The 25,525-nt window shown below is 35.1% G+C and overlaps 1 protein-coding gene across 1 annotated transcript in view; it reads right to left on the bottom strand.

The window, feature by feature from the left end:
* Positions 1-25,525, bottom strand: part of LOC102018510 (chromosome unknown open reading frame, human C10orf107) — a 107,252-nt gene that overhangs the window by 80,844 nt on the left and 883 nt on the right. The window contains exons 2-3 of the mRNA XM_005385945.2: positions 9,950-10,053; positions 978-1,147 (exon numbers count right to left, since the gene is read on the bottom strand). Of these exons, the coding sequence (XP_005386002.1) occupies positions 978-1,147; positions 9,950-10,053 (274 nt within the window). The remainder of the gene's footprint in view (positions 1-977; positions 1,148-9,949; positions 10,054-25,525) is intronic.

Genomic DNA, 25,525 nt, shown 5'->3' with positions numbered 1-25,525 from the left:
TTTTACTACTCTTCCCCACCGACAATTTTGATTATCAGCTTTTTTCTGTATTCTAGAATGTGTGTATATACACAAATGAAAACATATTCTTATTTTGTCCCTTTTATAAATGAAAGCACACAATGGTCCACTTAGCTTTTACTCAATAAGAATATAGTCTTCTACATAATACAGTAGTACGTAGAAAGCTTTCTCATTCTTTCCTTTTTGTCGCTGCACAGCATTACATATAATGATAAGCACAGGTTAAATAACTACTGATGTCCTTTAAATTGCAGCATGGTTTTAGATATATAGACAGGCTAGAAGACTATGAGTCTCCAGATATTTTGGATGGGTGACAGGAAGACTTCCAAATGACAATAACATATCTTGGCAAATTAATTATTTTGAGAACTTTAGTTGTGCTAAGTATTACCTGAGGTTTTACAATTCAATGAAGCATAAACTGTAACTTTGCTATAATCAGAAAGAAAGACTAGTTTTCATTGAATGATGTATGGTTTAGATATAAAATGTCCCCCAAAGCCTCATGTGTTCAGAGGTTGGGCCTTTAGGAGGTAACTGGATCATTGAGGTGCAATATTCCTTCATGCGTAATCCGCTGATGAGTTCATGTGTTGTGAGGGGGTGTGGCCCAGTACAATGAGGTGGGTCACTGGGAAAGTGTCCTGGAAGGGTGCATTCTTGTCCCCAGCTCTTCCCTTCTCTCTCTGCTGCCTGGCTGCCATGTGGTGAGCAGCATTCTTCTGCCTGGCTCTTCTACCATGCATTACTGCCTCACAGTCCGCCGACCATGAACTGAGACCCGCAAACTGTGAGCCAAATTAATCCTCTTTAAATCATGTGTGTCTGTTATGGGAAACTGACAAATACAAAAGAGCTGCAATAAAATCAGAAACTTTGGCTTAAAAACATCAATTTATATGGTAAAATGAATTTCCTTTTCTTAAAGAAAAGAAAAATAATGTACTTACTTTTAAGATTATGAAGTAACATATTTAGTAAAGTCATAAATTTTGAACACTGAGTGATAGAAAAGTCCATTCCTTTGGCCCACAAAAATCCAGACACATAGTAATCTAATAGAATGGCATCCTTTAAACAAGTTTGAAGGTTTTTGAAATTCAAAAACATTCTCAGTTTTCTGTAACAAAAAGAAATATGCAGACATGAAATCAGATTAAATACTGAACCATTCCTTTAGCTTTGAAAATCAGTATTTTTCTTGAGTGAAAATTCGCTAATTCTTACAACATAAAAGTGTTCAGTTATACCTGAATCCATAAGCTTAAAGTGACATTCAAAAGAGAAACAGAGATAGCGAGAGCTCTATTTTTATTTCCTTTCTTCCTTGTTATTTTCTAATTCTCGTTCTCCTCCTCCAATTTTTTAATGTCTTTAATGTGTAATATTTTTCCCTCTGCAATTCAGTATCCCTTTCCTTTTGTACAATTACATTTGTTTTATTTCTGAAAATGTTCTTATACTGGATTGTTAAATATTCCATCCTATTTTCTTTTTTAAAAGAATCCAGTTATGCATGTTTTATTAATTTGATCTCAAGCTATAATTTTTCACTTTAACATTTAAGTTTTTTCAGCATATTTCCTTTTCTATTTTGTATACTTCTTACTATTGTCTTCTTGGTATGTCAGGTGTGTCTGGCAGTCATTTCTTCTTGGGAATGCTATAAATTTTATCTCAAATCCTGTAAGATCTTTCCTTTAAACTGTTTTATGACCTTGTATTTTTTGTTACCTCTTCCTTGAGCTTTTATATTTCTGTTTTATGTTCTTATGATTGCTTCAAAGCTTAAAATTCATGATAAAATATTTTATCACATTTTTTGTCTGTTCATAGCTGTATCTTTCTGGTGCATTTTCTTTATCTGCTATTTCTCTTTGCTATTCCTTTCCTTTTATTCTTTATTGCAATACTTTAGATGTTTATTCTTTCTTTGTTACTTTTTTTTTTAACGAAGTGAAATTTCGTCTTTGGATAGCTACTTTCAGGATGTATAGTGGAGGTGGAGACCTGGCTGTTTTACAAAACAGTCAGCATTTCCTGTTTAAAGTAACTTTCTGTCAATTTCTCTAACATTTGCTTTTTTTTAGAAAGTGGGGTAAAAGAAGAACAAGTATGGGTAGGTTATTTTTACTACCATATAAACAGGCCACTTCCTGTGTTACAGGAAGTAACTGCTCCAAATCTGTACACCCTGATCCTGCTATTGTGATGAGAGAGTATTTTAACTCATTCTAAAATCTGCAACTATGTGCTTCTTCTTTTTATTTTCTCTTGCACTTGTGGAACTATAAAGATTGTGGCCATCATCTTCATATTTTGTGGTTTAGGCTTTCAGCATTCTCCTTGTTTTGATGAGGGTAAGTTTAGTATTTCCTCCTTGCTTATATGAGATTTCTTGAGGAATGGGGGCAATATGTGTGTGAGAACTTAATGCTGTTATTTTAAAAAAGAGTAGCCCTAATCATTCATAATAATAAAACAAATCACATAATTAGAATAATATAACAGAATCAATTAAGCAAGTATGAAAGTAAATAAAGCTGATACTGATAATGTGCTAGACTTTCTGATGTCTGCTTCATGTTCAGTGGTATAGAGCAAATGTCAAGCTCTACAGTGAGTTCTAATTATTGTAAGGAACCACTTCAATCTCACCCTCTTTCCCATAATGCCATTCAGTATGTGAAACATCTCCGTATTATTTTTTTATGGTGGACATTTCCCTAGATTATTTCATTAATTCCTAAAGATGAAGTTTCTTTTCTTTTGGTGAACGAATATTAATAAGTAAATAAGTACCTTCAATTGTTGACAGTTATCTTATAACCATTATATAATATCACAAAGTAGGATATCCAGAGATAGGTTAACTTCCAAATGTGAGTCAAATCCATATATATATATATAATGTATATATAAAATACATATGAATGATATACAGCATATTTATAGATATATTTATCGATATATATTCATATATGAATATATCATCTCTGTGTGATGTATTTTACTTTTAAAATCAATATAATCAACTTTATATATTATATATGACTATACCTTCTGATACATTTCATCAAGCATGCAACTCAGTAGTTAGATGCAGATTTGGAAAGACACTGGTGGTGGTGGGAATGAGGTTTGTGTACTTTGCATTAAACTTTTTTCAGCACTGTTTATTTGAGTAATATACACCATCATCTAGTCTTAAGAGGCCAAGGGATCAGGTGCAGACTGCAGAAACAGACCAAATGTCCATGTGTGCCTGATACATGACAGAAGTAGTATATTTCATTTTAAAGAGTAAAAGAAGGATAACATAATAATAGGGGGGACTTAGCAAATTACAGACAAAATGGTAGGATATTATCAATGGTTATCGTTTTACATATTGTTATCTACAAAATAGTTTCTCAGGAAAACAAATAGACAAATAATAGTGAGTTAGAGAAAAAAGAGGTAGGAGATTATCAAGAGTTGTTGTACTATACTTTGGTATCTTCAAAGTGGCTTCTAAAGAAAATAAATAGAGCTATACATGAGTGACCTATTGAAAAATCATTAACTATTCTCAATGGTTGTTGTAGGAAACACATAATAATAAACATACATCCATTTATGAAATAGGATAGGAACATTACAAACTTTACACAGTTATGGATAGATTAGTAGGAAAATATCAATGGCTGCTGTAATACATGGTGGTATCTTCAAAGTGGTTTCTCAGGAAGACAGAGATATGCAAGAAGGATCTAATAAGTAGTTACAGCCTAAGGGTTGTCAAAAATAGCATATTACCTCCTCACCAGTGACTCCTTTCACTGAGGTATGATGGCTGGAAGGAAGGCCAGGATTGAAAAGAAGGACCGAGAGACTTGCACCTGTGTCTAGCAACAGGCTGTTTTCTTGTTCCTCCATAGTCATGATTACCCAGGACTCCTCGATGGAGATGACCGTCTGGCCAGAGGGAGAAGGCAGACCATGCCCCAAGCCCTCTCATTCCTGTTGGACTAACTGGTAGCATGGGTCTGAGCTCTGGGGCCTTCACCTCAGAGGGCAGACCGATCTCCAGTGGTCTCCTTTGCATCCAGGGCATGGCCCATGGGGCCGCTTAGGGCAGTTCCTCTTGAGGTGGCCTGGCTTTTAACAGTAGTAGCACATGAATGCAGTTGTCGAGTTCTTCTTGGGGCCCCGGGAATCAGACCTGGGAACTGTTTCTCTTAGTGGTGCAGCAAAAACAGCTGCTTTTTCTTGGCTCTTTGTTTTCTCTCCTTGGCCTCCTCCTCATCATGGCTATAGAATACTGAGGAGGCAATTCTTACTAACATCTCAAGTGAGCTATCTGGGGTGAAAGCCATTCTTTGTAGCTTTTTCTCTCCAGCTTCCCATTGCTTTGGGACCCCACAACCAGTTAGTGTCCTCTCCCCAACTGTCAGCACAGGCAGCAGGAATCCTGTTGCAGACTTCTCCAGAGCTCCACCACAGCCTGTACTGTCAGGGGAAGAATGGCTTCCAATGAGTCTCTGCAGGTATTGTGCAAGGTCCTCCTGGTTTACTGCTTCCGAGCGGCTCTCATGACCCCAGTCCACTGGGCCTCTGACTCCGTGGGCTTAGTCTGCATTCTCATGTTCTCTGAGTCCTTGTTCAGCAGCTGCTCCTCCGATGGCTCTGGACCTTTCTGGTTCCCAATGGCAGGAGCAAGAGTGGCCCGTTGTATGGCCCGTTGTATTCCCAGGGGTTGTTCAAAGTTTCAATGATTCACACACATCGTGGGTGGCAACCGCAATTGGCCAGTTGTGTCACTGTTTCTCTGTGTCATGATCTCAATTGAGTGGCAGCAGCCGGCCTAAGGGCCAGCGTGCAACAGCACTCACCACCACATGGCTCCCCATAAGGAGGCCCACCCTCTGGGAGCCACCAGGCAGGAAGCTAGCCAGCTGGAAGACTGGCGCTCCCCACCCGTGGCTCCCTGTGCGCCGGAAGCCCTCCTTCCGGGGAACGACGAGGCCGGGAGTGAGCCGCCTGTCCGAAGACCGGCGCTCCCTGCCCGAGGCTCCCCATGCACTGGGGGCTCACCCTCCGGGAGCCACCAGGCAGGAAGCTAGCCAGCCGGAAGACTGGCGCTCCCCACCTGTGGCTTCCTGTGCGCCGGAAGCCCTCAGAAGTAGTATATTTCAAATCAGTGAGGAAAGTTTGTGCTCTGGTGCTGGGACAATCCGTATGAAAATTATACAATGTAATAAAATCCAGGTGGGTTAAATATTTAAATGTTAACGGCAAATAATGCAAACTTTTAAATAAAAAATATATTGTGACATCTGAGTAAGCCAAAATTTCTCAAACATGAAGCCAGAAATGCTAATCATAGAGTGAAAGGTCAATAAATTGATCTGTACTTAAGCAGACAAAACATGTCTGGATGGTGAAAGACAAAATAATAAAATTGCAAAGACAAGCTGCAGACTGGGAAAAAGTTTGCAATGACTATAACTAAAAAAAAAATTAGTATTCTAGAAGGAAGCAGAAGATCTGCATACATTCACAGGTCTTTTAAGAAAACAGAGCTCTAAGTAATGATGAAAATGTCTTGGGACTCTATGTTCCTAAATGGGCAGTGGGCTTCATTGCCCTCCACTGGTTAAGAACCTAAAATAAGGAAAAATGATTTAAGACTTTTTCTAAAAAGCCAGTGATCTTTTGTAAAAGAAGAAAACAAATTTTAAAATTAGGATTGCTGGGTTGTATTTGATATGGTGAAATGTACTGTGAAACTTCCCTGCTAAAACCATACGCAGTGCCAAAAATATGCAGTGCCAAATTAGTCTTCTAAGAATACCATACTAAAAGGTCTGATTTTTCATATTCCAATGCAGTCTGGATTTAGCTCATGATTTCAATATCTATTAATTTATTATAAAATCACTGTCGTATTTTTTGCCTCTTTGTTACATTATATTCATTTTGAATGTGTTCTTTTGGTTGCTTTTTTTCTTATGAATTTATGAGTTTTTTTGCATGCTTAGGGATATTAACACTTTACATGTGTGATGAAATTTTGAAGAAGCACTCCCAAAGTGAATTTCATTTTGATGAGAGGAGGAAATGAGGTTACTCTTTTTTTCTCATATGTACACTATCTTCATTAGATGTTCTAGAATAGTTGGTTCAGTTTATTATTATCACGTTAGGTCTTATTTTAATTTTAAATGAGTCACATGTTAAATACCAGTCTTTTTATAATACAGTTTATCATTAGCAGTTTCTTTGTTATTGTTATTTTAAAGTCACCAAAGAATTGATTCATATTCCATTTGGGCTAAGAGGTATATTTTTCTATAAAGCCATATGGATATTATGTTTTGTGAGTTGTTGCTTATTTTACAATGTATTGTCATCATAATTAGGACTAGCTCTTTTTTTTTTTTTGGTACCAGGAATCGAACTCACAACCTCACACTTGCCAGGCAGGCGCTGTGAGGCTGAGCTAAATCCCCAGCCCTTGTCACCATAATTAAACAACAACCTAAAGTAGTGTTTTATACTGGAGTCATATTCTTTTTACTTCCTAAATTTAGTGACTTGTCAGCCTGTTGATTTTTCCTGCCTAGAATTGTTAAAGGAAAGTCTAGGGTCTATTCCTCTTTGGGTGTCTTTATCCCAGATATGAGATGATACATAACTTTTATCCTGCTAATATATTAACATCAAAGCACTGTTTTATAAGATTTAATTTTTTTTTAATTCATTATGCAGGTGCATATTCCAGTGTAATTGCTTTACTATACAGTTTTACATTTTCTTAAATTTGTTTTCCATCATTACTGACGTGACTTTGTGTAACACCAGTTCTACATTAGTTTTGTTATTTACTCTTAGTTCCTTGCTTCAGTTATAAAAGTTTCTTGTTTACATATTTTATCATTTAATCTTTAACTTCTGGTTTTGCAGAACTGATGTCCTCTTCGATCATCAACTTTTGCCTAATGTTTTCTTCTGATTCTAGAGTTTGCTTTTCTACTTTCTCTTCATTTGCCATCTGCATGTTGTGTTTTGTTAATTAAATATTTGACCTCAATTTTTGCATATGTCTTTGCTTTCTATTTTTATTTGAGTGAAGGCAACTACTTTTCTGAGTATCTTTTGGCAAAATCTCTTTGATCTCCCACCACCTTACCTATTCTCAAAACCCCTCCTTGAACTCTCTCTTTTCCTCGTACCATTTGAATCTTCCCTTTTAACTTGAACTGTGGGGCTGAATATTTATTTCGGCTCTTTGTTCAGTTATTTTTCTCTAAAGCAGCTTATGAAAGGAATCATGTGAAGCAAAACACTGTTCAAATTTGAATGTCAACTCTCCCTGTAGTTTGTGACAATTTTTTAAGCTTTTATTTTGGATATAAAGGAAGATGGAACAGGAGACATAAGAGAGAAGGCCATGCTATAGTGTAAGACAAAATTTCAGTAAAACCATCATTGTGTTATTCCTACGTGTTCATGAAATGGAGCATGTTTCATTTCTACATGATGGCAAGAAGACAGAAACTTAAAAGCAACAGTTAATCAGCTCATAGAGGCCCATGCATACAAAGGTCATTACAAGATGTCTTGGAGCTATTTCTATGTTTACAAAGTCATTTTATTTATGTATGTATCTATGTATGTATATATTCATTTATTTTGAGACCAAGTCTTGCTATGGAGTCCAGGTTGGCCCTGAACTCAGTATGTAACCTACTCTGGTCTTGAACACCTGTCTCCAGTCTCAGCTTCCTGACTGCTGGGATTACAGGTATGTATCACGGCCTCTGACATCTAAAGTTATTTTTAATGTAGTTCCTACTTTTATAAAAAAGGATTTTGGCAGGATCTGTAGATAAAGCTGGAATTGCATTTTAAAAATTGGTGATAGGAGGTAAGAGACAATGAGAAATGTACTCAGATATTTAATTGCTTAAAGTGTATTTCAAAAATATGTCTAATAATACTTTGATGTTTCATTTGATTGGCTGCTTTCATAAAGAGCAACTCTTAATTTAAAAAGGTGGGAAAATGTATTGATGTCTTATAATTAAATAGGCATATACTTTTGTATATGGTATAATTTTAGCATAGTTATGTTAGTCATAAGGTACCTAAATATTTCTATCATTTTAAAAAGTATATAATTCCTATTTATAATAATGCAATTTGAAATACTGCAAATATTTCAGGATTACTGGTTAAAAACACCATTAAAAAGTACCACAAAAATTATAAAGAAATGACTCCTAAGATAATATTGACCTTATTCAAGAATGAGATGACATTGATTATATTAATGAGGTAGTTTAAATAGACCAAACTGCTATTGAACCCAACTAATTTCTCTATGACCTTCTGTATCATTTACTTTGTGTTAGATCTCACTTCCCCTAAAGATTAAAAATCTTTTCACAGTTCATGTATGTAACAGCAAAAGGGAGTCAGTAACTGAAAAATATATTGTCACATAAAGTACAATATACAGAATAACTTATAATATGGTAAGAAATAACTCTAAAGAGCAACATCATCTTTAATTTTACTTGATTTAATGTGACTTTTTAATTAAATACTCAATAAAAATAAAATGTACATTGTATTAAATATATATCATTTGAGTTGTATTATGTTTGCCTACTATTAACTACCTATTGTTTTGCATAGCAATGATCAAAAGCACTTGGGGTACCTGGAAATGGAAAATATTTTACATAAAAATGCATGGAACTAAGGAGAAAGGAGAGTCAGTGTTGTCAACATCATAAATGCATTTTTATCAGTTCTCATACCTAGAAACAGATTTCCCAGTAAACATTCATTTTTTATAAAAAATGATAAAATTGTCATGAGATGCTCGGTTAAAAACTGGAAATTTTAATTCACCACCTAAGATCCAGTCCCCCAGCAGTGTGGCCAAATCACAGGTCAGCAGGCCCTCGCAATTTGCAAGAGCTGGGGGTGAACAGCATCTTGGGTAAAGGCTTGCTAGTGTTATGCTCTTGTTCTTAAAAAAACTTGTTCTTCTCAGACTTCTCCCCTAGCCAGTACATCTGTCTTATTTCCTTCTCAGTAATAAATTGGCTCTTTACACAGTATTTGTAAGTTTTGCCAATCATAACTGTTGACAGAGTCATTTTCTTTCTGTCCATTATGGCGCAGGACACTGTCTTGTGTCATGAGGACTGGACCGCAGAGACAAAACATCAGGACACTATGGTCCTGCCCCTCCACCATTCCTCTTCTCCTCACATTATGGCCAATCAGGCTTTCATTATAAAGTGAGATAAATTTTAAAATGGGTGATTATTAGAAACAACATTCAGGAAATTGTGTTGTATAGTATATCTGACTAATGTTCTACATTATGTTTATGTTCTACATAAATGATATACTGAGAAATAAGTGGCCTAAAAAGTGAGATGTACATATTTTAGAATTATTTCCTATAAATTCAGTTATATTGCTAAGCAACATATATGCAATCAAGAGTATTTAGTATTTCTGATCAAAGTCACAGGTTTATGACCAATATCCAGGATTTACAAAATAATAAAATGCTTCAGCTATTCATGATACAGAAAACAGCACTTAATGTTTTTTGCATTTTGGCAGTTTTATGAATGAAAGAGAAGAGAAAAAGAAGATGCCATACGCTAGAAGCTGCTTTGACAATATATTTGTACTCTTAGTTAGTATGAACAAGTTTGTTTTCAGTGTATTTCTCCCATTAAGAAGACTGCCAAGCAGTGCAAAAAGTCAGTTATTTTTCAATTTTGTGTTCCAGAGTTGGATATATTTCAGTGCATGATAAAAAAGCTTAACATGTACAATAGTATATCATGTTCATTTATAAATGAATTAGAACTGATCTATGTCTGATGGTTAATACTGAAGTACTTACTCTTGAATTCCATCTACATTCTCTGTTAGTAAATCAGTGATTTGCACAGTTGAAAGAAAATCTGGAGACAGAATCTTTTCATGCTCCTGGAATTCAGCATCTTCCTATAAAAACATAAGAATAAGATACTTCCATTTTATATTTTGTACATTAAACTCAGTGATACAAAATGTATTCTGATGGTCTAGCTGCTGTCAGAAAACAATTAAAAACAAATCTCTTAAATAAACATTCAATTATTGTTCTTTTTCTTTTGTAGGTGACAGTACCTCTTCCCTGAAAAGTCAAATGACTGGTCAGCCTGTCTTTTGGTACATGTGTAACACAGTGATGACTGTGCACATATTTCTTCTTAAACCTGGAGCTCAGAAGGAGGCAGAGACAAGTAATAAAATATTTATAATTTCCAAATGCTTAACATCTAGTAGGAGGAATTAAGCCAAGGGTGAATAACACAAGAATAGAACATGATACAGGAGCCACAATAAATGGAAAATTTGTTCCGGTACAGGACAAGCAGTCTATGGGGAGGAGGTCCAGGAGTGGTCTGTTGGGACTGGGTGTGGATAATTCCCAAGGTGAATGCATCAGCAACATCAAGGCTCTGCAGAGGACACAGTTAAGGATGGGTTCTGTATGCATATGCAGCTCATGATGCCTAACGTAAGTACAAGGGATTTTAGTTGGACTTAGGTGGGCAGTGAGCCTTGGGAATATTATTTTATAATATTTTAAATTTAATGAGTTGATAAATATTTACTCAGTGTTTGCAAGGTACTAGGTACCATAAATATTTTAGAACATGACCAGTTGAAAAATGACAGGCCAAGGAGCTTTTAATTGATAATATAGTGTTATGGTTTGTGTCTGGGTGTCCCCCCAAAGCCTCATGTGGTCATGGGGCAGGCTTTTAGAGTTTGATTGATTATGGGTGTGAGAGCTGCACCTGCCCTGGGGTGGATAGTTTGCATATGTAAGGGAGAGCAAGAGGCTGCTTGAGGCCATTCCTCCCCCATTGCTGGCTTTTGTGCTTGTTGTTTTGCTGTGTTCTGTCGCCATGAGCTATAGCTCTCTGCCATGTGACAGTCTACCTTGTAATCTGCCAAGTATGGACTGAAACCTCCACAAACTGTAAGCAAAATAAACCTTTCCTTCCTTAATTTTGGGCATCAGGTTTTTTGTCCCAGAAATGAGAGAAAAGTAACCAAGACATATAGGCATTAGAGAGTCCTTGAGGTTTCTGAGCACTTAAATGAAAAGATAAACTAAACTTGTGTTTTAAGGGAAGAAAATCCTTGGCTGAGAAAGAACACAGAGGATGAGAAACAATGAAATGAAAATAATTCAGAGATAAAGCATTGGACTGGGCGTGGTGATGGATGCTTGTAATCTCAACACTCTGAAGGCTGAGGCAGGAGGACTGAAGTGAGTTTGAGGCCAACCTGGGCTAAATAAGTGAGTTCAAGGCCAGCCTGAACTACATAGTGAGCCCATGTCTCAAAAAAAAAAAAAAAAAAAAGAGAGAGAGAGAGAGAGAGAGACAAAGCATTGGGCTGCACTGGACTCCTGGTAGAGTGGATGAAAAGAAAGCATTGAGCTCAGCATAATATATTTTAGAATGAAAAAGGGAAGAAAGATGGAGACTACGAGTTTCTGAAATATGTGACTTGGAAAAAAGGTGAGGACCCTCAGGGCCTTCAACTATATTTATGGGCCATCTTTTGGTGAATTAGACAAAGTTGTCCACTCTGCATGGAGGAGGTGGTGAAAGGCTTTTAATAGGACTGACATAGCTCTGTGCTTAAAAATATCACATGCAAATGTAGTTTCAGTTCTCACTAACACTCCAGCCACGTGCTTTTGTTCAAAGTACAACTGCATGACTATACACACACCTTTGTTACACCAACAGAAATAAGGGTATTGGAAGGTAATGCTTGTTTTAAAAGAGCAAGATGTTTTATTTCAGTGGCTGAGTGTAGGCAGAATATGTTTAGCAAGGAAGAAATATCTAGATGTTAATTAGAAATGCTGGAGTCAGAAAGGCCAAGTTTAAAGATGTTGGCTCAGGAGTCAACTGTAAGGAAGAGAACGGACAGAACTGTTCAAAGCCAGACTGATGAGAAAGTGAGCATGTGAAGTGGAAAAGGAGGCTCAAAAATAGGGAAGAGACAGTAGCAGCTATACAGAAGTCAAGGTATTGTGAGAGTCTGAGCAGAGAAAATGGCAAATGCTTTTCAATGGACCAGGTAGTACTGAACCCTCCATGGGATAGTTGCCGATAAGTAAGAGCAAGGAAATGCTTTAGTACAGTTGACAGATGACATTCCACTTTTTTCTTATCCTTTTTCAATACAGAAAGATCTCACATGACAAAGACATAGCACTCTAACCCAAGAAGCTGGAAAGGCAGAGGCCCAAAGAAGGTCCGGTGGCTCCAATTGAAGAGGTGAAGCTTATATGTGCCAAACAATATGTGTGGGAGACTACTGCCCAGGACTAGTTTCCCATGCCAGGCCCAGCAGCCCAATTTAACTCTGGTTTAGGGGAGGGGTAGTGTCCCCACCCACCACCCCTCTGCCATCATGGAAGACTCTTTCTGGAGAAAACTAGGTACTTCACCCATCCCCCTACTCTACGGGAAGGGTAGCCAGCATGAGAAGTGTCTAAAACACAGCAACTGGCTTGTAAACACAGCAACCCTGGTAAATCTACTCCAACAAGGGAAAATACTTTGCTTACAAACTCCTAATGTAAGGTTGGTTCTGTTATATAACTATAAACTTTGCTTCTAAAATCTAAAGCACAAAACTAGAAGTTACCACAGTTTGTCAATGTCTAAATTGTGCTTGCTGCTATCATTATTGCTAATTGTACTGCTGTCACATCTGTTGTAATCAGTTGTTCTTCCTTGTGTAACAATATTGGGAAGCTCTGGGGTGATAACCTAACCAGACCCTACACCAAAAGACTGGGGACAGAGCCAAACAGAAGCCAACATTCCACTCTCAATTCAGTGGGAATGTAGGATCTTGAGACAGACACAAATAAGAATTTTCTATGCATAAAAGATATCCCTGAAGGACAGACTTTTCCTAGGAAAACCTTGATACTAGTGATATAGCTACCTATTACCAAAATTCACAAAGATCATCACAGAAAAAGCCCAAAGCCCAAAGAAGTCAGGAAATTATAAAGATCAGAGGAGAAATTAATTAACACAATAGAGACTAAGAAAACAACACAAAGAATTAATGAATCAAACAGTTGGTTCTTGGAAAGAATAAAGAAAATTGATAAACTCCTAGCCAACATTATCAAAAAAAGAAAGAAAAAATTGAAATTCATGCAGTAAGGAATGAAAAGGCTGAAATCACTACAGATCCTGTGGAAATTTAGTATATCAGTAATACCTACTTTGAAAACCTTTACTCCCATAGGATGGAAAACACAAAAGAAATGGATAGATTTCTAGAAATGTATGAATTACTAAATCTGAATCAAGAGGATATTAAAATTCTGAATTATACAATATCAGTTAATGAAAGTGAAAACATAATTTAAAAGTTATCAACAATGAAAAGACTAGGTCCTGATGGATTCATCACTGAATTCTACAAGAAATATAGAAAAGACTTAAGGCTCATCCTCCTCAAACTCTGTAATGAAATTGAAAGGAAAGCAATTTTCCCTAACTCATTCCTGGAGGCAAGTACTACCCTGATATCAAAACCAGAGAATGACCCAAACAAAAAAGAAACTATAGATCAATCTCCTTAATGAATATAGATGCAAAAACCCTCAATAAGATTTTAGCAAACACCACGTAGTAAATCATCAAAATTATACACCATGACCAAGTGGGATTCATCCCAGGAATGCAGGGACTACTCAATATACACAAATCAATAAATGTAATATATAGTATCAACAGAGCCAAAGACAAAATTAATATGATCATCTCAATAGGTGCAGAAAAAGCTTTTGAAAAAGTCCAACACTTATGATGAAAACCTTACAGAAAATCAGGATAGATGGTCTTTACCTCAATCTGATAGAAGCCATCTATGACAGACCAACAGCCAACATCTTACTAAATGGCCAAAAACTGAAAGCTTTCACACTAAAATCAAGAACAAGACAAGGATATCCACTGTCACCACTCCTATTCCAAATAGTTCTGGAAACATTAGCCAGAGCAATTAGACAAGAGAGAGAAATAAAAGGATGAAGGATAGGAAAGAAAGAAGTGAAATTATCATTAGTTGAAGATGATATCCTACTCTACATAGAATACCCCAAAAACTCCACCAAAAAGGCTACTAGAATTAATAACCAAATACAGTCATGTACAGTATACAAACTCAATACTCCAAAATTGATCACATTCCTATACACAAACAACAAACTCACTGAGAGAGAAATTAGGGAAACCACACCTTTACAATAACATCCCCCAAATTGAAATACTTAGAACTCAATCTAAAAAAAAGTAAATATCTAGGCAATGAAAATTACAGCACTCTGAAAAAAAATATTGAAGAGGATTTCAGAAAATTGGAAGATATTCACGCTCATGGATAGGAAGCACCAACACTGTGAAAACAGTCATATTCTCAAAATTGTTATACAGATTTAATGCAATTCCAATCAAAATAGCATTATTATACCTCACAGATGGAGAGATAACATTTTTAAGATTTATCTTGAACCAGAAGAAACCTAAAATAGCAAAGGCAATCCTGGACAACAATGGTAAGGCAAGAGGTGTCACAATTCCTGACTTGAAATTATACTACAAAGCTACTGTGACAAAACCACCATGCTACTGGCACAAAAACAGACCTGAAGATCAATGAAACAGATTAGAAGATGCAGACACAACTACAAACACACTCAGCTATCTTATCTTTGACAAAGCAGCCAAACATGTTCCCTGGAAGAAAGATAGCCTCTTTAATAAATGGTGCTGGAAACACTGGCTTTCCACATGCCAAACACTAAAACTAGACCCATGTCTTTCACCATGCACTAGACTTAACTCAAAATGCATCAAAGATCTAAATATTAAAATAGAAACACTAAATCTACTGGAAATGAAAGTAGGTAAAAATCTTGAAGACATAGGGGTAGGCGGAGTGTTCATGAACAAAAACTGAGCTGCATGGGAAATGCTTCAAAGAATCAATAACAGCGATCTTATATTAAAATGTTTTTGCACATCAAAAGAAATCACCAACAGAGTAAAAAGAAAACCTATGAATTGGGAAAAATATTTAGCCAACTGTCCTCAGACAAAGGACTTCTATTTAGAACATATAAAGAAGTATAAAAAATCAGATCCCCAAAATTCAACAACCTAATACAAAAATGGGCATCTGAGATGAATACACATTTCTCAGATAAAGAAATACACATGGTGAATAAATATATGAGAAAATGTTCAACATCATTGTTCAACAGAAAAACGCAAACTAAAGTAATGCTGAGATTATATCTCACCCCTGAAAAAATGGCTAATATCAAAATATTAATCAATAACAAGTGTGGGAGGGACTGTGGGGGAAAAGAGACCCTTTTACACTGTTGGGGGGAATGTGGACTGGTACAACCACTGTGGAAATCTGTGTAGAGTTTCCTCAGAACACTAGTATTAGAGGTCTTACTCAACCCAGCTATTCCCCTTCTCGGTATTTTCCCAGAATTAAAAACATCATACCACTAGCACAATTTGTAATAGCTAAACCTTGACAACAATGTACATGCCCATCAACTGAGGAATGGATAAAAAGATGCATTTTTATACAATGGAGAATTACTAAGCTATAAGGAAAGATAAACGCAAGGCTTTTATAGATAAATGGATGCAACTAGCGACCATACTCATAAGTGAAATACATCAGACGCACATGTGTAAATATCATACTGTCTCCCTACTGTAAGAAACTAAATAAGATTACTGTAAGAAAATAAATAAGATTCAAAAGGTACAATAGACATTGTGAAAGGGGAAGAGACTGTTCAAAAAGGAGAAAGTAACAGGATGGGGGAAAGGAGAAAAGAAGGAAGGATTGTACTACTAATTTCTGTTAATTCATTGAAAGGAATAGTTAGTTCTTATGTTATTTGACCAATCTTACATGCCTATATCTGGTAATCTGAGCATCTACTGTGAAGATAATAATATGCAATATAATAATCATTATTAATTTCCTATCATCTTGTTTTGAATTTCAGTATCATTTTTATTGTTTTTATTATTGTCTTTAAAATAAAAAAACTGTTTTATTATTTTAAAAAAAATCTCAAAGCTGACATTTATTGGTTGTGATTATTGATTTAGTGTTTAACATTTAATATTAGGTTATTATACTTTTATTTAAAAAATTCCAGTTTAGGAAATCTTTGCCTGTGTCTATGGCTCCAAGTGCTTCCCCATGTTTTCTTTTAGCAGTTTCCACATTTTCAGTCCTACCTCTTGGACTTTGATCCATTTTAAACTGACTTTTTACAATGTGAGAAGGAGAGATCTAGCTTTGGTCTTATATAAGTTCATATCCTGATTTTCTAGTAGCATAAGAGACTCTTCTCTCCAATGTGTATTTTTTGGTTCCTTTGCCTGAAATCAGGTTGCTGCAGTAGTACAGGTTTATTTCTGTGTCCTCTATTCCATTCCAATAGTCACCATTTCTATTTTCATGCCAGTACAGTACTGTTTTTGTTTTTATGGCTTTGTCATATAATCTGAAATTAGGTGTCATGATGTCTCCATCCTCATCCATTTTTCTTAGGATTGCTTTTGCTTCTCTTGGTCTTTTGTGTTTCCATACAAAATTTAGGATTTTTTTCTAGTTTTGTGAAGAAGATCATTGTATTTTTATGAGGGTTTCATTACATCTGTAAATTGCTTTTGGCAATATGACCATCGTGGCAATATTAATCCTGCCAATCCATGAATATAGGAGATCTTTCCATAGTCTGGTGTCTTTTTCAATTTCTTTCTTCAGTTTTCTAAAATTCTTCATTGTAGAGGTCTTTCACCTCCATCGTTAAATTGACCCCCCTATGTATTTTATTTTATTTGAGTCTATTGTGTATGGAATTGTTTTCCTAATTTCTTTCTCAGCTAGTTCATTACTGAAGTTTAGTAAAGCTATGGATTTTTATTGTTGATTTTATATCCTGATACCTTGCTGAATTAATTTATCAGTTCTAAAGTGTTTTGGTGGAGTCTTTAGGGTGTTCTAAGTATAGAATCGAATCATTTATATGCAAGGATAACCTAACTTCTTCCTTTCCTATTTGTATCCTTTATATTTCTTTTCACTTGCCTAATTTCTCTAGCTATACTTTTAAGAACTATACTGAATAATAGTGGTGAGAATAAACATCCTTGCCTGTTTTTTTTATGACAGGAAATGCTTTCAGTTTTCCCGCATTCTGAGTGATGCTGCCTGTGGGTTTGTCAAACATGGCCTTTACTATATTGAGGAATGATCCTTCAGTACCTTCTTTCTTTAGGGCTTTTATCGTGTAGTCCTGAACAGAATGACAATAGCACAGGGAAAAATAGCAAAAATCAACAAATGGGACATCAAATTAAAAAGATTCCTCACAGCTTGAAAAAAAAGCAACTAACAGAGTAAAAAGACAGCCTGCAGAATAGTAGAAAATCTTTACCAGTTACTTTTCCAATAGAGGATTAATATCTAAAATACATGAAGAACTCAAAACCTTAATACCAAAACCCAAGTAGCCAAATCAATAGACAGGCAAAGGAACTGAGTAACACTTTCAAAAGAAGTACAAATGACCAATAAGTATATTAAAAAAATTCAACATTTTTAACCATTAGGGAAATGCAAACTAAAACTACATTTTGATCCCATTTCACTCTAATCAGAATGATCACAATAAATAATATAAAAAACTATTAACGCTGCTATGGCTGTGGGAGAAGTGGAACCCATTTCTCCTTTGTGGGAATGTGAATTGGTAGAAGCTACAATGAAAATAACATAGAGGCGCCTAAAGTATACAAAGCGTGACTTAAAACTGTGGTGAATATTTAAATTTTTTAAAAAACTTATTACAGTGAATGACACGGTCCCAAGAAAAATGGGCAAGTAAGTGTGTTTGAAGCAAGGGAGAGTATTTTTAGTATTCTGAGGGAGATTAATGATGATGTATCTTTTACTCTAATAGATTTTTTAAAATTTAGCGTTTTTTGATCTCACCTTATTAATCAACAGGTGTCAGTTGAAACATTATGGTGGACTTCATCCACCTTATTCACTGCAGCTGGCACTGTGCAACTTTGGCTCTTTCTCAAAATAGAAATGATGGAGAAATGTAAACATTTTGAATTGATTCAGGACATGCAGGTAGCCATGATAGCTCAAGTAAGGACACTCCTGAAAGGGTTTTCTGAACTATTTCCGTGGTAAGAATGCTTCCGTGGGGATAAGTGTGTTGGAAAGAAGGGGAAGTGTATTGAGGGGCACTAATGACAATGTGTGTTTCAATGTAATACTTCCTTTAAAAAATCACTGTATTTTTTACTATATATGTAGCACTACCATTTGTTTTGGTTATACCACTCCTTGGTATGCCCAAAGGAATTAAAGTCAACAAAGTATAGAGATAACTGTATAGTCATGTTTATTATGGCTAAGTTCACGATAGCCAAGACATGGAACTAACCTAGATGCTTGTCGACAGATAAATGGGTACAGAAAATGTGGTATATATACATGATAGAGTATTATTCAGCCACAAGGAAGAACAGAAGTCTGCAATTTGCAAGAAAATGGATGGGTCTGGAGACCATTACTTTGAGCAAAGTAAGTTAGACTCAGAGAGATATACATTGCATATTCTCCCTAATATTGTATGTGGAATCTAACAAAGAAAATAGAATGGAGACTATGATTAGGCAAGAGGAAAAGGTAACACAAAGAGGGAGGGAATATAAAGGTAGGTTACTGGAGAATGGACCTGAGAAAAATATAAACACTCAACTCTAAAGGAATATGAAATTAGGGAAGAAGGCAGGGTGGGAGAGGTGATAGGAAGGTGAAAATTGTCAAAGTATGTACATGTATGAATTTGTGAAATGAAACTTTTCTGAACTATTTCCTTGGTAAGAATTAATTAATCTGCATAATTAATTAATCTGCATAAAAAGAGAAAAAACTAGTTTAAAAATAAAATATGCTACGTTAAACATCTTGTTGTAATCTAAAGTGAGCAAATGAACCTAAACTAGAACATATGATTAGATTATAAACTCATTAGGAAAAAATATTTTAGTGCCTAATATAATATTTTGTCCTTATTAGCCACTGGGATACTTGTAAATTGAATTAAATCAATAAATTTCTATATAGGATGGTATTTTCATCCCTAATATACAGGTAGCTATATGCTTGTTTAAATGCCTTTTGATGATGTACAGTTTTGCATTAATCTTTATCACATTGTAAATCTGTTTTACATGGGAGCATGATCAAAACACGATTTAGATGAATTCAGGAATCATCATGGTTTGACTACTGACTAATCTCATGATTTAAGGCTAGTCATTTAAGCCTAAATTTGCATTCAGATTTAAAAATTATTTTACAGGTTTTGATATACACAAGATTGTGGGTATTATAAACACTAAATAATGATATACAACAAAAGTGATATTATTCAGACATTCATATCAATTTATTTTATTTGAAAAAAATTCTCTAGATAGGAGAAAGGTAGGTCACACAGGAATTATATGAAAGAGAATACAATAATTTTAACCTATGGAGTAATAATAATTTTAGCTAAGACAGTTCATATTAGTGCAACAAATTTTACTAAAACTTATGGGCCTAACATAATCATCTTTGGTACAGTTTGCCCCTAGGTTGTTTTCTATTTTGTTTTTGTTTTAATTTGTATCCCTGGGCCTATTTTAAACTAGGCCTCTTTTTTGTTGTTTGTTTTACACAGTACCTTGCACTTGAAAGACTCTTAGGTGGTTAAAAATCTTTGATCTTGCAAAACATACATTTTGATTTGTAAAAGATTCAATAGAAAATTAACAGGATTAAAATATGAATATATAATTGTGGCTTTCTCTATAAAATTACCTCTCTGACTAGAAAAATATGTAAACTAAATTGTGCTGTTAACTCATTTTACTCCACTACCTGTTGATTTTAGCAGTTATTCCAGAAGCAATAAAATTTCAAGCCTGGTATTACTTACCAGATAACCTTTTCTCTGATTTGTTTTCCTCTAATGTAGCCTAAACACTCCACAGTTGTTTATGTCCTTTTTTCTAGAATGTAAGCTTTTAGAGGCATGCTTGTATCCATCACTGGTAGTTTTTAAATTGAAAATATTCTTGATAAGAATTTATTAAAAGAAAGATAACGGATTTCACACAATTAATAAAGAAGGGTTTCCTAATTACGGAGAACCGAGGCTTGTCTGCAAATGTCAGATTTTGAAAGGCTTTTGTCAAGCCTAAAAGTAAACAAAATAAGGAAAAGTGCTACTTTAAACCACATTAGAGCCTGAGGCAAAGATGGGGTAATACTGACCCCATCTTTATTTAAATATTTGATCCATTATGGATTTTGTGCATTAATTTTGATTTTACTAATGTGGTGAATAAAATATCATTTGTCTGGGTCACTGGGTGTATAGCACCCTCTTAAATTTTGTACTTAAGGAGACTGACTCATTTACCTCACCATAGTCTTGCTAAGGAGCTCAAATGCCAAAGGAAATAAATAAATAAAAGAAGAATTAAGTAAAAGAAAGATAAGATTCTTTAAATTGTGAAGAGAACAGGCAAATCTTTAGCAAATGTGATTAAAAAATAAAGAAGAAAATAAATATATGCCATACCAAGTAGGAATTGATTTTAAAATTCTGAAGAAATGAATAATTTCCTAGGAAAATAGTAAATTACCAAAATTGACAGGGAATAAGGGGAAAAACTGACTTGATCAAACACAAACTAAACTAGGACCCTACTTTTTATAAAATAACTGTGCCTATTTTAGAATTAGAACTGTTTATCGGTCTAAAGTTTTAGGTGGAAGAGAGTAAATCTTATAACTAAGCACACTGTGCACAAAGCCTTGAGCCAGAGAAAAATTAAAAACTAAAACCACTAATGAATAAAGATATAAAATTATAATTAAAATATGTTTGAGAAAATTGAACCCAGCTGTGAATTAAAGAATAATAAGCTATCATTATGACCAAATATGATTAATTCCAAAAATAAAGTATGGATTATCACTAGTAGCTCCAACATAATTTTATGCCAAACTAAATCCTACAAATCTTATGATTATATAAATAAATGTTGAAGAAGCACTTTGTAAATTTAGAAAAGAAACTCTAAGTAAATACAAATAGTAAAGAGTATCTAAAGGTGAAAGACACAATTTGCCCAAATCAACAGCACACATCATATTGAATAGTGAAATCATAGTTACTCGTAAAAACCAAGAACTACTGGGGCAAAGACTAATAACATTATTGTAATGTACCTCACTATAGAGGTGCAAATACAATAAAAGTAAATATCATATGTGGCTTAAAATTAGAAATGAAAATAAAAAATATTTTTTGTAGATTATATGATATGACTGTATACCTAAGAAAGCTGACACTGTACTAAAGTTGTTTCAGTTGTTAATAAATCTAGTAAAATGGCTAGGGTATATATAACATATATAACAGTTATATAAAATGTAAATATGTAAAAGCCACTTGGTTTTCTCTATATGAGCAACTAATCAGCAATGGCAATGGCAAAAGCTTGATTAAATTATACTCCATTAAACAGTTAAATATTATAAATATATAATATAGCCAATTATATTTAGTAATAAATATAATAAAGACATAAATATAATTTGTATAAGTCTACACAAAGAAATTCTAAAACTATCAAAAGTTTAAGGATAAGAATTGATAAAGGAATTTATTGGAAATCCTCAAAGAATTTGATCCCTCTGATACTAAACATTTCATATGATGACAATTTCAAATCCCACTGGGATTGTTCTGGAACTTTGCAAGAGCTCTTGTAGGAAGTTACATACATTTGGAAAAAGAATACTCAGAGGTACACTTCTAAATCAGATGTTAAACTTAATATAAAAATGATAAAATATTGACACTATAATGGAATATGTATATTTTAAATTCTTTATTCTGTCCCACTATTCTGTTCATTCTTATGTCCATTCATATAAATGTATACTGTCATGACAACAGGTCACCTATTCTTAACAAGCAGAAACATAATGGTTTATTCAATAAATGAAGATGACAACCAGTGATTCACCTCTAGAAGGAAATAAAATCAAATTCTCATTGCAAATATACAAAATATATCTAAAATAGGCTCTAGACTTTTGAATACTTGACTTTAGTAAAATAAAACTTATGAAACCTTCCAAAGATATTGAAGATTATGTGGAGCCACCTGAGAGAGAGAACAGAAGGCAGAGGAAGGGTTTGACTTTTTAAACAAGACAGCAAACCCGAAGAAAACAGTAAGAAAAACAAGCCTAAATATTAGTGTCTTCATACCTACTTCAGAGGTTTTCTAGAAGCCCTAGTCGTCTGATAAATAGGACAACTGCATACTAACATTTTGTGGCACATTAATACTTTTTATTTTGCATCACCCCAGAGCCTACCCAGGTTGATCTACATTATCAACCACAGTATTTGCATTCACATTGAATTATTCATAATTTTAAGAGATGTTCCTAGAATGATATTGAAATCGCAGCAACCTAACCATCATGCTGCTCAAGTGGGACCTGGAGTTTATTACCTTCCAGTGGTGGAATCAGGTCTGCTTTCTAACATTTTACGGACTCCCTAAGGTACAGAAAATTGTCTATGGACTCTGCTGGGAGACAGAAAATCTCAAAAGCAAACAGCACCATCTTTCCACTCAAGATCAGGTATGTGTCCTGATAAAGCCCCCAAAGCACTGAATAAGCGTTGCCTGTTGGGATATGTGGTAATACTTTAAGAAGCATTATTAGTTGGGTGTGGGAGTGACTCCAGCACTCTGGGCAACAAATTTCAGCTGAGCCTGTGGGCACCTTACTGACTTGACTTAGAAAGACCCTGTCACCAAATAAAGAGAAAAAAAAAAAAAAAGATTTGGGGATGTAGCTTGGTGTGAAAGCCCTGGGTTCAATCCTCAGTACTGAGAACAACAACAAGTAAAACTAAAAAACATTAAGAGTGATTACTCAGAAGAAGCAATGGGAAAAATAGTCATTTCCATTTTCTTCTAGGTCTCTGATGTGTGTTGAAGCACATTCCTTGTAAGTATACTACTTAAATGATTCTATTTCCTAAATAGTATTTTTAAAACTATTAAGAAAGAGAATTGATGAACAAACAGATAGAAAATGGTTGCTAAATTCTAAGCAATCATTTATAAACTTTCACTTAACAGGTCTGTACAGAAAAAACATTTATTTTCAGATTTTTGACTTTTTTTGGTTTTGTTTGTTTATATGTTTGTTTGTTAAGAGAGGGTCTCTCTATGCATTCCAGGCTGGCCTTGAACTCAGTATGTAGCCCAGGCTGGCCTCAAATTTACAGCAGTCTTCCTGCCTCAGCCTCCTGAGTATTGAGATTATAAGCATGTGCTACCACACCAGGCTTTTTCTCTGTTCTTACGTATTCATAAGGATAAATGCCAAAATTTTAGTCTTACAGTTTAAAGGGATGCATTTTCTCCAGTATTACTAAAGAAACTGGAATGCCAAATTCAGAAAGTTGGCAAGCAAATCTCATGCAATATCACAGAAAAAAAAAAATACCCTGGGTCTGTGTTTCATGTTTGCTTGTTCACAGACTCTCTTTGAGAAGAATTTAATCTACAATAACTACGTCTCCTGGCATATTTCAGGCCACCCGTGAATTTAATTAGTTATCATAATTTATTGAGTGCCTACTATGTGATTAGGATAATTGTTTGCTTTTATTCTAGGTGTTGGCCACCCCCAACACATGGGAAATCTCAGACTACTGGAATCTTGTGCTTTATTTCTGATAGACTTGGCAAGAAAAGAAATATTTCACTATTACTTGGCTCAGCTGACTGTACAGTCTACTGGCTAAGTCAATTTAGACAGAGGATTTATTCAAAATGATACCATTAGGGACTAGCTCGGGGATCAACTCTGGAAAGAGTCTGATCTAAGAAGAGCTTTTCAGTGCTCCACTAAAAAGTGGCAGCATTGGGAACAGACTACAGGAGGACCATCTTTTCTAGCTAACCTCTGAGACCCTTGGTCAGTGCAAGCAGGAGGCAGCCAGGAGCTGCCATTCCAAGGGATGAAGCTGCTCTGCGGATGAACTGCTTGTCTTCTCTGTGCTCTTCAAGGCCTCTGCTTTCATTACAGTGCACAACGCAGTTCGCACCGCACAGTGTTTTAATGTGACCCTTAGGAAGTGCGCACTCCCAAACAAGTCCACGCTACCATTTATTTTTTGGATCTGTTACTACCTAAAAAACTTGAGCATGTCCCGAATTGCACATTATGGGGAACAACCGTGCCAAGAATTTAACAAATAGGGAAACGATCAGTCCTAAAGTGATAATTATCTAAGATCTCTAACTAGTCATTCATCTGACTCATCCATTACAAAAAGCAGTAGACTTTTTTGTCCTCCTGAAAGTCTTGGTACTTCTTGATATTTTAAATTTTTATTTTTTTAAAAAAATTAAATATAGGGGCTGGGGATTTAGCTCAGTGGCAAAAGCGCCTGCCTGGCAAGCGCAAGGTCATGAGTTCGATTCCCGGTACCGGAGAAAAACCAAAAAAAAAAAAAAATTAAATATAGTTTCATTCAGACTCCAAATCATCACCTTTCTTTAAAAGTATATTTTCTACCTAGATAAGCATGTATATGTGTTCACTGACAACTGTATATTCTGGGGTGTTTTTGTACCTGTTTAAATAACACAATTTAATTGGGAAATTTTCTATGCTACTTCAGAAATTGTATTACTTACATTAGAGATCACAAGGGAGTAACTGGCTTAGAAATAATTTTATCACATTAAAATGTGCATTTAATGTATGCTAATTTTATTTCAAAAGGCTCATATGAGAATCTTAGGCTTGGTGGCCTGTGTACAGTATTGGGCGGTATCTGGATTGGGAATGGCTTGCGTGTCTGGAAGCAGGACACACAATTACCAGCTCTCTGCATTTCTTCATTGATGAAACTGCAGCTAATACTTATTCTCGGCCACAAAAATGTGGTTTATACTAATACGTGAGCTGAACAAAGCAGTGTTAACATGTTATTATTCACCTTAGAGCCCTAAAAAAACTGAAGAAAATATCCTCTATGATAGCAGCAATTTATGATAGACTCTGTGTGGAGATTTATACATTTTGGAGGGTAATATTTGATATGGCAGGAGAGTAGGTTTGTGAGTAGTTAGTAAAACCTATTATTCAGAGCTGGTCCTGGCTGGGACCTAAGGATACCTTCATGTTACACGAGGAGGCACTAGGGTCCACG

Source organism: Chinchilla lanigera, unplaced genomic scaffold (genome assembly GCF_000276665.1).
Source record: "Chinchilla lanigera isolate Chin_1 unplaced genomic scaffold, ChiLan1.0 scaffold00024, whole genome shotgun sequence".
Taxonomy (NCBI): Eukaryota; Metazoa; Chordata; class Mammalia; order Rodentia; family Chinchillidae; genus Chinchilla; species Chinchilla lanigera.
This window is presented reverse-complemented; position numbering and strand designations above follow the sequence as displayed.